The 15,967-nt window shown below is 42.0% G+C and overlaps 1 protein-coding gene across 1 annotated transcript; it reads right to left on the reverse strand.

The window, feature by feature from the left end:
* Positions 1 to 14,998: 14,998 nt before the first annotated feature.
* Positions 14,999 to 15,622, reverse strand: LOC107607875 (uncharacterized). Its single transcript, XM_016309772.1, has one exon. The coding sequence runs from the start codon at positions 15,620 to 15,622 to the stop codon at positions 14,999 to 15,001; it is 624 nt and encodes a 207-aa protein (XP_016165258.1).
* Positions 15,623 to 15,967: the final 345 nt, after the last annotated feature.

Genomic DNA, 15,967 nt, shown 5'->3' on the forward strand with positions numbered 1-15,967 from the left:
TGATCAGAAAGGTGATTCCTTCGTGGTGAAATGTGGAGTTGTCCGATATGCCCAGAGGATTTGTGGGAGCTCTTCTGATGGGGCTATAGGGAAGTTGGCATGATTTTGATGTAAAGCTTTGACTTTGTATTTGCTCTGAAGAACTTTGGTTCTTTCTGCAAAAAGTTTGCATCTTTGATCGTTTGTTGTCATTTTTCTTTTGTCATTTGCCTTTGAGAAGAATGTGTGCTTTGCTTTAGGGTTTGGTTGCTGTTCCTATTTCTTTTCATCGTTGCCTGACTTCTTTTGTACAAAAGTTCTAGCTTTTGCTTTGACCTTTTGTTTGAGAAGTGTTCGGACTGTTTGGGTATAGATTGTCAACTTCTTTTTAATGTGTTCTTGCCCTGTTGTTGCCTCCAAAGGGTGCCCCTGGACTTTCGTGTGAGTCCTGGGGTTTCCCTTTTACTGCCACGTCTGTCACTTGATGTTCTGCTATTATTGTCCGAGTTGTTTCCTCATTTGCCCAAGTTGTTTGGTAGTAATCCCATAGTCGACCTATGTCTTTGAGGTGTCTACTAAGATCCCGGATAGCATGTCTGATTGGCTGGATTTCATAGTTTTAATGCGTGTTACTGTGGCTGACCTTGAGTACATTCCTTATACCGCCTTCGAGATCGACTTGTTGTGGTCTTGTAATGTAGCCTGTATGAGGCTTCTATTATTGCCCCCTGGTTTGGTGTTGGCTAGTTTTGAAAATGCATCAGTTCATGCATTCTGCTCCCGAGGTATGTGTTGGACCTCATATCCCCGAATCGTCCGAGCTGTTGGTACTGGCTGGTTTTGAAAGTGCATCAGCTCGGGCATTCTGCTCCTGAGGTCTGTGTCGGACTTCATGTTCCCCGAATTGTCCGAGCTGTTTTCTGTTTTTGTCCAGGGTCCCCCGAATTGTCCGAGATATTCTCTGTTTTTGTCCAGGGTCCCCCGAATTATCCGAGCTGTCCTCTGTAGGATTCTTCCAGCTAAGTTTGTTTTCTGTAGGATGCCTTTTATGGGCTGGTTGGTCCGAACTCTAATAGTGTGAGCTTGAAAGTATGGGTGGAGTCGTTGAGAGGTGAGTACGAGGGCGTAGGCGAATTTTTTCTATCTTTTGATAGTTTAGTTCGGCCCCTTGTAGAGCTTTGCTGATGAAGTAGATGGGTTGTTGCCCACTTTCGTCTTCTCTGACTAGTGCTAAGGCTATTGCCCGACTTCCCACTGCGAGGTATAATATGAGTTCTTCACTTTCCCGGGGTCTGGTGAGAATGGGTGGTTGTCCCAAGAATTTTTGAAATCTCGGAAGGCTTGTTCGCATTCCGTTGTCCTTTTCAAACCTCTCTCCCTTCCTTAATATACCTCTTTGAGGTGTCTTTTGCAAGATGATTTGGAGATCGAACCTCCTGTGAATCCTTCATTTATCATATGAACACGTCTCTTGGGGGGTGAGGTAGACGTTCAACTTGTCCGATCTCTTTGGTGTGAGGTGGATGTTCCACTCGTCCGACCTCTTTCGGTGTGTGGTGGACCTTCAATTCGCCCGACCTCTTTGGTGTGAGGTGGACCTTCAACTCGTCCGACCTCTTTGGTGTGAGGTGGACCTTCAACTCGCCCGACCTCTTTGGTGTGAGGTGGACCTTCAACTCGTCCGACCTCTTTGTCGTGAGGTGGAGCTTCAACTCGTCCGACGTCTTTGTTGTGAGGTGGACCTTGAACTCGCCCGACCTCTTTGGTGTGAGGTGGACCTTCAACTCGTCCGACCTCTTTGGTGTGAGGTGGACCTTCAACTCGCCCGACCTCTTTAGTGTGAGGTGGACCTTCAACTCGTCCGACCTCTTTGTTGTGAGGTGGAGGTTCAACTCGTCCGACCTCTTTGTTGTGAGATGGACCTTCAACTCGTCCGACCTCTTTGTTGTGATTGGGCGAGGTGGTGGAATCTTCTCAGTGTTGCATATTTCTCGATAAATACCCACAAGAGACACCCGAAGAGGGGTGTAATTGTGGTGTTTTCTAGGCTTCTCACTGGGTTGATCTTCTTTTTTCTTGGATTCTTTATCCTTGTCCCGTTGTGGGTTAGGAGAATCTGGTTTTTGAGCTGTCTCCCAATCGGGAGTTCTCCTCCATATTGATATAGTTTTCTACCCTTTCTTGAACCTCGTTTAGAGATGTTGGGTACTTCTTGGATTTTGAGTGGCAAAAAAGTCCTTCTCTTAGGCCATTGATGAGTCCTATGATGGCCGCTTCTATTGGAAGAATTTGTATGTCAAGGCATGCTTTGTTGAATCTTTCCATGTAGCTACAGAGAATTTTCCAATCTCCTTGCTTGATAGACTTGGGGTGTGCTTGGCTTTGTCCTTTTGGATGGAGAATAACGGATTGCATCTGAGGCCTCCGTGAGATACATCCTGCTTCTGAAATTGCTAAGATGATGGCTTGGATCCGATGTGCCATCGTACGGAGTCATGTCGGGAGCTTGGAAGTCCTTTGGGACTTTAGCTTTCATGATCTCCTTGGTTAAGGGATCTTTGTCCTTGTGGGAGTCGTCATCGTGACTGGGTTGAATGGTTTTGGCTTTGAGATCAGCCTCAAGCTTTAGGAGCTTGTCCTCTAGCTCTCGTCGTCGCCTAGTTTCTGTCCGGAGGTTTCTCTCAGCTTCTTGTTCGAGCTGTTTAAGGCGATTCTGTTGCTTACGGATAGCTTCCAAAATCTTTGTGTTTGAGGGTTGCTTATCTCCCCAGTTTTGAGGTGTGTCTTTGGAGGTGGCGTCTGTGTCTTTGTTTGGTGCTCTGTCCACCAAACCAGAGTTGTGATCGTTGTCATGGTCATCCGCCATGGTGATGGGATGACTTCCAGGTTCCACGGCAATGGCACCAATGTTCCGAGGGTTACCTGAAACTGTAGGTCGATCTCGGATGAGATTTTCTGTGCTGGTCGGAGCTGTTGTGTCCGACTTATTGATGGTGGCCGGAGCCGCCGCGTCCGACTTGTTGATGGTGGCCAGAGCCGTCGCGTCCGACTTGTTGGACTGGCTGCACTGCTGATCCTTGGTCACCAGAGGGTGGGGGGTACCTGCAAGAGACTCCGATGCTCAAGTTAGCATGGGTATTAAGCAGGTTTTTAGTAGAACCAGAGTATGAGTTATACCTGGGAGCTCCAGTGTATTTATAGTAGTTGTAGAGTGACCTTTCTGGAGATAAGATAGTTATCTTATCTTATCTTATCTTTAAGTGAGGTCATCTTATCTTTTGGGGAACCGCCTTTATCTTTCTGGGCTTTAGCTGCCTTTGGATTGGGCTGTGTTCCTTCGTTTGGGCCTTCTTGGGCCTCTGTGGCGTTTTGTCCGAGCTCTTTGTGAAGAGGTCGGACATTGGCCGAGCTCTTTGAGAAGAGGTCGGATAGCCTGACCTGAAGAGGTCGGTCGGCTTGTCGCTAAACATCCCGGGTCGGACAGCTTGACCCAGGGTATGAACAGAAGGTAAGGACAACTGCTCATAAGTACAAGCTTAGTTTCTATACAAAGACGAAGGTGGAAGTCCTTCCAATCGAGACTTTCGCTTTTAACCCATTCAAATTTCGCCCCTTTGCTGACCTTGAGGCAAATGCTCCAATGGATGGGAATTTGTTGTTTGGTACGTTACATCAACATACTTCTTATTTTGTTGAGATATGATCTTGGATTTTATTACATGTTTAGATTTAAATGGCTTTATTGTGACATGCAGATTACATAGGAGAGGTTGTTGGAAAGGAAGAGGCTATGGGGATGATTACACACACGGGTAAAGAAAGCAAGCGTATTGCACTACAGTTGGAAGACCTAGAGTAATATTTACTTTGTCCTCTCTCCTTTCAGTTGTACATTTTGTTTGTGTTTTGCAATCATTTAATTCAGGCATTTGCTGGATATTAAGTGTCCAAAAATACTGTTAGAGTTATATTATGCCTTTCGTTCTAGGAAGCACAAGATTAAATGTACATTGTTTGGAGAATTGGTGGACCAAGTGTTTCCACACCGCGAGCAAGATGATGGGGAGCCTTTCAAAATGGTTGTTCAGCTCTTTAAGTCAAATGTATACTTAAGTTCTGTGAATGTTCAAAGTACTTACTATGTCTCCAAATGTTACTTCAATCCAAACTTTCCCAAAGTTATTGACTTCAAGAAAAGGTGTGTCTCGGAGTGCCCAAATTACTGCTCTGTTATGAGTACATAAAATATAGCTAAAAAACCATATTAACTTATATGATTCTTTTTGGACTTTCTACAGATTGGCAGAGGAGGTTGTGCCCTATTCACAACGGATAACTCCTCATCAATTGTAACACCCTAATTACTCTAAGCCTTACTCGCGTCGTAAAGCAAAGGTTAATCAAAGGTTACGACAATTCTAAGGCTTATACATATGTATATATAGAAGAAGTAATATATTCTAGAAGCCCAATGAAGGATACATCTCAAAAACAGGATTTGAAAAGCGCAAAACGTGCACACGAAGCTACAAACTTAACGCACAAGATATAGATATAATATAAAAAAATATCAGAGTATAATAATGTAAGGATCTAGCCACGACTCGCGGAGTTTAAGCCAGCTAGCTATATACAGACAATACAGAAATCTGAAAGTTAAAACAGCTTATACAAATTTTTCTCTCAAAGTAAGCCTCTAGGCAAAAATAAATACAAAAGTGAGAGATATAAAAAAAATAAGCAAAAAGACTCCAAAATATATCCAGGATCCTCTGCTTTGTCACCATCGAAGCAACTCACCGAGGTGGGTTGCGACCTGCATATGAAAAATAACAATCTGGTTCTCAGTACGGTAACAGTGCCCAGTGATGTAAGATATAAGACTCCGGGATGCCAGAGGCAATCCTATAACTTCATATCCATTACAAGATTCATCTTAAAGCATAACTAAGATAGTAAAGCATAACTTAAAACCTTAACATATTTAAAAGGGGTAATCTAACTTAGTGGATTTTCTAACTAACAACTCTCCGCTGTCCCACAGCCTTCACCAACCTATCCTCCATGCGATCCTATCGCCACCGCTTTCCGAACCTCCTTAATCCCAGCAAAATACACAATTAATTACAATGCAAGTAAAACACAAGTATAGGCATATACATCAAGTAATTCAAATAGGCAATTAGGCATGTTATAGAATTAGGCAAACAATTTCAAGTCGACAAAGCATACAAACAGATAGAAGATGCATATGATGAATGTCTATCATACTGGATGTGATATCACATTGTCGGTTCAACTGCCGACCCGACACATCTCCATGGAGGTGTCGCCCTTTGGAATCATAATGGGAACCCCCAAGATATGGTGCTCGAAACACCGTCCAGGATTTTATTCCTGCACACTCTAGTGATCCGAAGGGATGCGAGCGGGATACTCTTGCCACAGACCTCACATCTCAACGCAAGCGGGATGAACCACCGTCCTTACGCCGCCGCCACTGCCTCAACAGGCGGGATCCAACCACCATCCCTACGGGGCGCTGATGAGCGGATAATTTATACGCTTTTTGGCATTGTTTTTAGTATGTTTTTTGTAGGATCTAGTTACTTTTAGGGATGTTTTCATTAGTTTTTATGTTAAATTCACATTTCTGGACTTTACTATGAGTTTGTGTGTTTTTCTGTGATTTCAGGTATTTTCTGGCTGAAATTGAGGGACTTGAGCAAAAATCAGATTCAGAGGTTGAAGAAGGACTGCTGATGCTGTTGGATTCTGACCTCCCTGCACTCAAAGTGGATTTTCTGGAGCTAAGAAACTCGAAATGGCGCGCTTCCAATTGCGTTGGAAAGTAGACATCCAGGGCTTTCCATCAATATATAATAGTCCATACTTTGGCCAAGAATAGACAACGTAAACGGGCATTCAACGCTAGCTTTCTGCCCAAATCTGGCGTCCAGCGCCAGAAAAGGAGCCAAAACCAGAGTTGAACGCCCAAACTGGCACAAAAACTGGCGTTCAGCTCCAAGAAGGACCTCTACACGTACAACACTCAAGCTCAGCCCAAACACACACCAAGTGGGCCCAGGAAGTGGATTTATGCATCAAATACTTACTCATGTAAACCCTAGTAGCTAGTTTATTATAAATAGGACCTTTTACTATTGTATTAGGCATCTTTTGATCATCTTAGGATCTTAGGATCATCTTTGAACGCATTGTTCTTAGACTTTGGGGGCTGGCCATCTCGGCCATGCCTGGACCTTCACTTATGTATTTTCATACGGTAGAGTTTCTACACTCCATAGATTAAGGTGTGGAGCTCTGCTGTTCCTCAAAGATTAATGCAAAGTACTACTGTTTTCTATTCAATTCATCTTATTTCGCTTCTAAGATATCCATTCGCACCCAAGAACGTGATGAAGGTGATGATTATGTGTGACGCTCATCACCATCTCCCCTATGAACACGTGCCTGACAAACATTTCTGTTCTACATGAAATAAGCTAGAATGAATATCTCTTAGATCTCCTAACTAGAATCTTCGTGGCGTAAGCTAGAATGATGGCGGCATTCAAGAGAATCCGGAAGGTCTAAACCTTGTCTGTGGTATTCCGAGTAGGATTCAATGATTGAATGACTGTGATGAGCTCCTAACTCGCGATTGCACGGCGTTAGTGACAGACGCAAAAGGATAGTAAATCCTATTCCAGCATGATCGAGAACCGACAGATGAATAGCCGTGCTGTGACAGGGTGCGTGAGCATATTATTCACTGAGAGGATAAGATGAAGCCATTGGCAAGGGTGATGCCTCCAGACGATTAGCCGTGCCGTGACAGGGCATTGGATCATTTTCCCGAGAGATGACCGAAAGTAGCCATTGACAGTGGTGATGTATCACATAAAGCCAGCCATGGAAAGGAGTAAGACTGACTGGATGAAGATAGCAGGAAAGCAGAGGTTCAGAGGAACGAAAGCATCTCCATTCGCTTATCTGAAATTCCTACCAATGAATTACATAAGTATCTCTATCCCTATTTTATTATATAATATTCGAAAACACCATTATCACTTTATATCCGCCTGACTGAGATTTGCAAGGTGACCATAGCTTGCTTCATACCAACAATCTTCGTGGGATTCGACACTTATGATGACATGTCACCATGTCATGTTTTTCTATGCTTTTTCATTTATTTTCAATAGGTTTTATGCACTTTCTTGAGCCATAAGCAAGCCAATTGGGTAGATTTTTTCATGCTTCCTTTGATTTAATCAACCATGTATGAATTCAAGCTATTTCATGAGGTTTTATGCTATAATTGTCACATATTATGAAAGAATGAATATCTCATGATTTTGAGCATAGCTTTGATGTGTTTGGTTGATTAATGATAGGTGAAGAAAGCTTGGAGAAAGGTTGAAGCAAGAAGGAATGGCTAGGAGGAAGAGAGGACAAAAAGCTGGAGCAAAAGTTAGCCCCTAACTTTTTGGCTAACTTTTGGGCAAAAGTTGGAGCAAAAGTTAGCCCCTAACTTTTTGGCTAACTTTTGGCATGAAAAACACTCCCTGGATGAGCAAAAGTTTGCGCCAACGTTAGCCCCTAACTTTTTGGCTAACGTTGGCGCATGAAAAACACACCCTGGAGAGCAAAAGTTTGCGCCAACGTTAGCCTCTAACTTTTTGGCTAACGTTGGCGCCATGAGTGTGCAAGGGGTATACTTCCAAGAAGAATAACTTGAGCTACAGAGCTCCAAATGAGGTGATTCAAAAAGTAATGGAAAGTAGGAATCGAGAGCTTTCCAAGCATATATGGCACTACATGGTGGACACTAAAATTGAGGGAGAAAACTGCCCCGCAATGAGCATAAACGAACATGGTGGCAACCTGCAGTGAGGCCAACTGACCTCTGCATCTTCGACGGAGTATAACTCGAGCTGTAGAGCTCCAAATGATGTGCTCCCAACGGCATTGGAAAGTAGACATCCAGGGCTTTCCAACAATATATAATAGTATGGGGTGGACAATACGTTTGAACCTCCAAAACTGGCGTTTTCGACCACGTTTGAGGCAAACTTTACCTCAAACGTTGGGCACCAAAGCCAGCGACCCTGTCCTCTTCAAAGGAGCATAACTTGAGTTGTAGATGTCCAATTGAGGTGATTCCAATTGGGTTAGAAAGTTGACATTCAGAGCTTTCCAACCATATATAATAGTCTATAGTGGACATAAATTTGGCAACGTTGACAAGAGGACAAAGTAGCACCACATATATGTACTAGGGGAGGCCAACGTTGGAGCAAAAGTTAGACCCCTAACTTTTACCCCAACGTTGGTATCAGCAAGGAAGGGTGCTGATGTGAAAAGTTGGAGCAAAAGTTAGCCCCTAACTTTTACTCAAGCTTTCATGATTCCAACCCGGTTCAATTCGGTTCTTCTCCAAACTCCAAGAGCAATCAACCAAGGCCTCTATCAACCCAATTCCATCAAGAGCAAGGGCCCAATTGACACCACTCAAAGGCACAAGAGATAGTTAGAATAGAAATTTCATTTTAATTGTAATTTGTTTTGAATTTCATTTTCATTTTGTAAAAATGCCTATATAAGGCATCATTCTCATTTTAGAAAGTAAGCCCGAATAGAGAGAATAGGGGGCGAGCTCCACTAGGGAGCATTAGGAATACATAACTCTCTCTCTTTAGTTTTTCTTTGTTTTGAATCTTGGGTTGAGAATTGAAGAAATTCTGTTTCAATCTCAACTTGAGAATTCTCTCTGTTTTTCTCTTCTGCAAACTTTCAGTGAATTGCAATTTGAATTAAAACTCTCTTTACTGCTTTCATCTCTATTTCTTCTGCAAATTGTTTACTGTTGGATCAAGGAAGGAATTGAGATCTAGACTTGGTCTCTAGTCTCATCCAACCCCTGAGATCTTCAACTTTCATTTAGATTTTGCAATTGAGCTGCATTTCATTTTCTGTTCGGTTTACATTAAGCCTGCTGCAAATCTCATTTACTTTCCTGCACGTATGTTCCTCTGCATTTTACATTTGAGCCACTGTGATCTGAATTTACTTTTCATGAAATTTTAATTTCCTTGAAATTGTTCTAAGCCTTGATTTACTGCTTTCAATTAATTTCCCTGCACCCAGTCCCCTTTACTTTCATGCAATTTATATTTCTTGCAATTTAATTTTCAGCTATTTTACTTTCTTACTCTTTAAGTTTCAATGCAATTTACTTTCTGCACTTTAATTTTCCTTGTCATTTACTTTCTGCTGCATCAATTATCACACAAATTTAGCTTGACTAAACTAATCATCCACTAAAGTTGCTTGATCCATCAATCCCTGTGGGATCGACCTCACTCCCGTGAGTTTTATTACTTGATGCGACCCGGTGCACTTGCCGGTTAGTTTTGGGTGTTTTGGAGAAATTCGTTTTTCCACAAAAATATCCCATCACCTTACTCACGTAAGGTATTACTTGGACGACCCAGTGCACTTGCTGGTCAGTTGTATCGAAGTTGTGACAAATTATGAATGTGTAATCACGATTACGCGTACCAAGTTGCTCACGTGCTAGGAATAGTTTGAACCTGGACATCACAATTTCGTGCACCAGGCGCATAGCGTCTCAACAATCTCAATTTAAAAATGTTACATCAGTGGTTTTGAAAATTTTATTATTTCATTATATCAATAATTCATCATTTCAAACTCCAAGTCCTCGACTCATCTCGACCACTGTCAATTCACAATTTCCTTTCTGAACTCATTAGTTCATCAGTTCTCAATTCATATATCTTTTTCCCTTCTCACTCCACCAAACCCATTCTCAATACACCAGAAACCTAAGTCTCCGTTCTCTAACTTTTCCAGGTATAACCAAATTAAATCTCCTAGGACCTTTTCCCATGTTTTGTTACCCAAAAATAAGCCAAAGTGTCCTAAATAGGTGCCACAGAAGTTTACAAACTTGTTGGGAAGGTGAAATAGTTAAAAACAAGAATTTAGTTGAAAAACAGGGCATGTGCGTATGCACAGGTGTGTGCATGTGCATGCCCAGGAAGATTTACAAATTGTGTGCATACACATAGAGGTGTGCGTACACACAAGTGTAAAAATTTCCAATTCTGTTCGCTCGCACAAGGCGTACAAACGCCCTCAACAGAATGCACCTTCCAACGTGTGCGTGCGCACAGCTTGCAAAACCTTGTTGGTTGTGTGTGCACACTGGTCATGCTAGCGCTCCCAACAGCAAGCCTTCCCTTGTGTGTGCGTACACACAAGGCTGTGCATGCGCACAGGTTCAAAAACTCACAGGGGTATGCGTGCACACACAAACCAGAAATCACGAATTCTGCAGCATTCACAGAATTCAGATTTCAACACTAAACTTTGAATGATCATAACTTTCTCTACAAAAATCCATTTCCTACAAACTTTATATCCACTTAAATATTTTTCAATGAACTTTAATTTAAAATAAATTTCAACAAATTTTGAAAATTGAGGCTCAGGTTATGATCCATCAAAGTTCACCAAAATTTTGTTTTTACCAAAAAGGCACAAATTTCCCAATTCCTTGAAACATATAGCCAAAACCAAATCAAACCATTTCAAACTCCAAGTTACATCAAAATCTACCCTTTTGTGTCATAATTCACCCTTTATACCAAGTTTCCACTCACTTTACAATATCATCAACTTCAACATCAAATATATCACACTAAAACCATTTTTCAATCCATACAATCATCCATTATCATCATGTCACTAACAATCATCATGATTAAATTCATTCAGCCCCAATCTCACTCTTCAACATCATGTTATCAACATTAACATCACAATTCATCAAAATAGCCAAAACTCATCAATTCATCATACATCATATCTCAACAAATCAAACAACCAATACAATCCATTCCTATCCTATGGGTCACTAGCCTAAGTGTCCAGAAATATTATATATTACATAGAGAAAACCGAAACCATACCTTGGTCGATTCTCAATATGCACAAAAACCCAAATTGAGTGCAATTTAAGCTTCCAAGCACAACCAAGTCACCAACCAATTCCAACAAGCATCAACAATTACTCCAAAGCTCCAATTAAGTGCCAACAATCAAAATTTCAATCTATATACACATAATTTACAACAATTCAATATAGGGTTCATCAAATTCATAAAAAGACAAGAGATTTGAATTTCTCACCTTATCCAATGATGATTGGGGCAAAAACCCAATAGTAATCAAGTGCTAGAGTGTACGTAAACACCCAAAATCACAAAATTTCACTCAATACAAAATCCTAAAAATTTGAAATTTTGGAAGGAAGAACTGAAAGGGATTTCAGGATATCCTTACTAGTTTCTTGGGTAGGTTTTGTAGATCTCTTCATGGTGATCGCATTGCCATAAACGGTGCAGCAATCGGAGCTCCGTAGCTCAAGTTATGAGCCTGGGAAGATGAACATGAATAGTAACAATGGAACCTCACTCTCTTCTCACTTCAGTTGTGTTGTGTTATGTTTGATGGTGAATGAGCTGAGTGAGGCTCATTAAAGAGGGTCTTATATGTTAGGCTTGGGCCCAACTTGGGTCCGGTCCCACCCATTAGCATTTTTAGCCCGTTGGCCCAACTTTGGGCCAAACCTTTAAAATTAATGCCCGGTTTTCAATTTCTAATATTTTTCTAAGGTTTTCAACTATTTTTAATTATTCTCTCACAGTATCGGACAGACTTAAATCGGTTCGACCGGTTCAACTGCCGATTCGCAGTTTTACTCAAAATTTAATGATTACCTGAGAATAGCTCGGGGTAATCCTTCTGCATCTTGGACTCCAATTCCCAAGTATGCTCTTCCACTCCTGCTCTTTTCCATGCAACTTTAACTAATGAAACTTCCTTTCCTCGCAGTTTCTTCACACTAGTGACGTCAATACGCACCAGTGTGAATTAAATGTCAAGTTCTCCTTCAACTCGACAAATTCAGGCTCTAACACATGAGTCGCATCCGACATGTACTTACGGAGTTGTGACACGTGGAATACGTCATGCAAGTTAGATAAGAGAGGCGACAAAGCTACATGATATGCCACCGGCTCGAATCGCCTCAGAATCTCAAACGGTCCTATACATCTCAGATTCAACTTCTTTGTTTTGATTGCTCTTCCGATCCCAGTTGTTGGTGTAACTCTCAGAAATACACGCTCTCCCACTTCAAATTCTAATGGTTTCCTTCTCTGATCCGCATAACTTTTCTGTCGACTCTGTGCAGTTAGAATCCTCTCCCAAACCTTCTTAATCTTCTTAGTAGTCTCTGCTACCACATCAGGACCCAATACACTTGCTTCACCAGACTCATACCAACAAAGTGGAGATTGGCACTTCCATCTATACAAGGCCTCATACAGAGCCATCCTAATGCTCGCATGAAAGCTGTTGTTGTACGCAAACTCCACCAATGGCATGTAACGGTCCCAACTTCCGGGTTGATTCAAAACACATGCTCTTAGCATATCTTCCAATGTCTGAATAGTCCTTTCTGACTGTCCATCCGTTTGTGGATGATATGTGGTGCTGAGACATAGCTTCGTACCGAAAGCCCTTTGGAAAGCTCTCCAAAACCTTGATGTGAATCGGGGATCACGGTCCGACACTATGCTCGATGGCACACCATGCAACCTTACGATTTCCTTGATGTACAACCTAGCCAATTCCTCCATTGAATAGTTTACTCGGATAGGCAGAAAATAAGCAGATTTGGTTAAGCGATCCACGATCACCCAAATCGTATCAAATCCCAACCTAGTCCATCGTAAACCGGTCACAAAGTCCATTGCAATTTCTTCCCACTTCCACTGAGGAATCTCAAGTGGCTGTAGCATTTCCGACGGTTTCTGATGCTCTATCTTTACCTTCTGACACGTCAAACATTTAGATACAACTGTAGCTACATCACCTTTCATCCCAGGCCACCAGAATATCTTCTTTAAGTCATAATACATCTTTGTACTTCTTGGGTGAATGGAAAACCTACTGTTGTGAGCTTCCGACAACAAGTCTTGTCTCAAACCCCTGACATCCGGTATACAAATTCTCCCCTTATATCTACACAACCCTTCATCCTCCTTAGTAAACTCTCCATGCCTCTTCTTGCCAACTGGTTGAAATAATTGCTGAAGCTTTTTCTCATCTTGCTGAGCCCTCTGTATCTCTGATTTAAACATACTTGAAATCTGCAACTGATTCAAACAAGCTCTTCTGGCAACTTTATCAACATTCAGCTTAAGATCCACAAACTTATCCACTAACTACTCTTCCTTGATTCTCATCCAAGCTACTGTTAATGATTTCCGACTCAACGCATCTACCACCATGTTTGCCTTCCCAGGGTGATAACTCAATTCAAAATTATAATCCTTTAGCAACTCCATCCACCTCCTCTGGCGCATATTGAGCTCTTTCTAGTCAAAGATGTACTTGAGACTCTTATGATCAAAAAAGACGCTAAACCTCACTACGTACAAGTGATGTCTCCAAATCTTCAATGCAAACATAATCACCGCTAATTCCAAGTCATGAGTTGGGTAATTTACCTCATGCGGTCTCAGCTGACGCGATGCGTATACCACCACATTCTGGTGTTGCATCAACACGCAACCCAAACCCTTCAAGGAAGCATCACAGTATACTTCAAACGATTCGTGCGGTTCCGGCAAATTAAAATAGGCGCTGAAGTTAACTTTTGTTTCAAGGTCTGAAAACTTTCTTCACACTCCGACGTCCACACGAATGGAACCTCCTTCCTTGTCAACTTAGTCATTGGTAGTGCGATCCGGGAAAATCCTTCAATAAATCTCCGGTAATACCCGGCTAAGCCCAAGAAACTCCTAACTTCCGTCACCGTGGTTGGTCTTTCCCATTCCATCACCGCCTCGACTTTCGAAGGATCTACCGCTATTCCTCCCTTGCTCACTATGTGACCTAGAAACTTCACTTCCTCTTTCCAAAACTCACACATGGACAACTTAGCATACAATTTCTGCTCCTTTAAGATTTGTGACACAATTCTCAAGTGTTCCTCATGCTCCTTCACTGTCTTAGAATAAACTAAGATGTCGTCTATGAAAACCACCACGAATTTGTCAAAAAAGGGACAAAATACTATGTTCATGTAATCCATGAACATAGCAGGTGCATTTGTTAATCCAAAGGACATCACCGCAAACTCGTAGTGTCCATAGCGCGTCCTAAATGCAGTTTTTGGAATGTCATCCTCCTTAACCCTTATCTGATCATAACCGGATCTTAAGTCAATCTTTGAAAACACTGCAGCTCCTTGCAGTTGATCCATCGAGTCATCTATCTTTGGGAGTAGGTACTTATTCTTCGCAGTCACTTTGTTCAGCTGTCGATATTCCACACAAAGTTGCATTCCTCCGTCCTTCTTCTTCACCAATAAAAATGGCACTCCCCACAGAGATACACTCGGTCGAATGAACCTCTTGTTCAGAAGCTCTTCCAACTGAGCCTTTAGTTCAGCCAGCTCTATTGGAGTCATTCGATACGGTGCAATCGATACTGGTCTGGCTCCCGGAACCAATTCAATCGCAAATTCAATCTCCCTTTGAGGTGGAAACTCAGGAATATCTTCTGGGAACACTTCCGGAAAGTCTCTAACTACCGAAATCTGATCTAAGTTCTGGGCGTCACCTAAAGCATTAGCAGCCAACAAGATATAACCCTGACACTCCTCTCCACTATAGTGCACCATTATAGAGTTCAGGTAGTAACCCTCAGCTATCACTGCTCCATTTTCTCCTTCTGGCATAAACTGAATTGACCGCTCAAAGAAATCCAACAAAACCCAATTCTTCAACAACCAATAATCAAACCCCAATATCATCTCCAACGCGACCATTGGTAAACAAATCAATTCATGCACAAAGTCTCTACCCTCAAGTTTGAAACCTACTTGTCTATAACCTGACCTAGTTACCATCGTCTAATACGGAGTATGTACATGCAATTCAAATGCTAATTCTGACACTTTCAAGCCTAGTTCCTCAACTTTGTCAAACGAAATAAACGAATGTGAAGCTCCAGTATCATACAATGCAACCAAGATTTTACCACTAATTAAACAGTTACCGCTCATCTGAGGATCCGCCTTAGCAGCGTCCTTGGCGTTCACAGCAAACACTCGCCCTTGATGTTGACTCTGACCCGCATTCAGGTTCTTCCCACGAGTACAATCCCTCGCAATGTGACCAGGCAAAGCATAGTTGAAGCAACCACATATACCAATCTTGCAAGAGTCATATGGATGAAAACGTCCACAACGATCACAAGTTAAATCCGGAGAAACCTTACTCTGATTCCCTCTTCCTTTGCCACGCTGGTACTGATCATAAGTATTCTTTTTGAAGCCTCCTTGACCTTGAGGTGCATGTCCTCCTTTCTTGAAATTTTGACCCCTTGGCTGAAAGTACTTGCCACGTCCCCGACTAGTATTTCCTCCATGAGTGTCCTTTGACGAGGCTACCGTCTTTGCATATTCCTCAACAACTCTCACCTTGTTCACCAGATAGGAGAAAATACAAATCTCAGAAGGAGTCACAACAGTCATGATGTTATCTTTCAAGCCCCTTTGATACTTGATGCACTTACAGCTTTCGTAGGTCTCCGGGGCACCCTGACACACCCTAAGAACCTACAGAGCTCCTCAAATTGGTTAGTATATTCTGCCACAGACAAAGTACTTCTTATAAAAAGTACTTCTTTGCAGATTCAGAAAAGTACTTCTTATAAAAAGTCGTCTGGAATACATCTCAAGGGATGTCGGCATTTTAAAGCTGTAGCAAGTGGCATTCTCCTTACCACCAATGTTGGGCCTCTCCCAAAAGCTGATACGCAGCAAACTCCACATACTGGTTGTTTGGAACATGCTGTGCTTGTAACGTATGCTCCATGG

Source organism: Arachis ipaensis, chromosome B1 (genome assembly GCF_059453495.1).
Source record: "Arachis ipaensis isolate K30076 ecotype BB chromosome B1, ASM5945349v1, whole genome shotgun sequence".
Classification (NCBI taxonomy): domain Eukaryota; kingdom Viridiplantae; phylum Streptophyta; class Magnoliopsida; order Fabales; family Fabaceae; genus Arachis; species Arachis ipaensis.

Excerpts from the sequence above, each read along its gene's own strand:
- LOC107607875 (XM_016309772.1), bottom strand. The coding sequence starts at position 15,622 with ATGACTGTTGTGACTCCTTCTGAGATTTGTATTTTCTCCTATCTGGTG.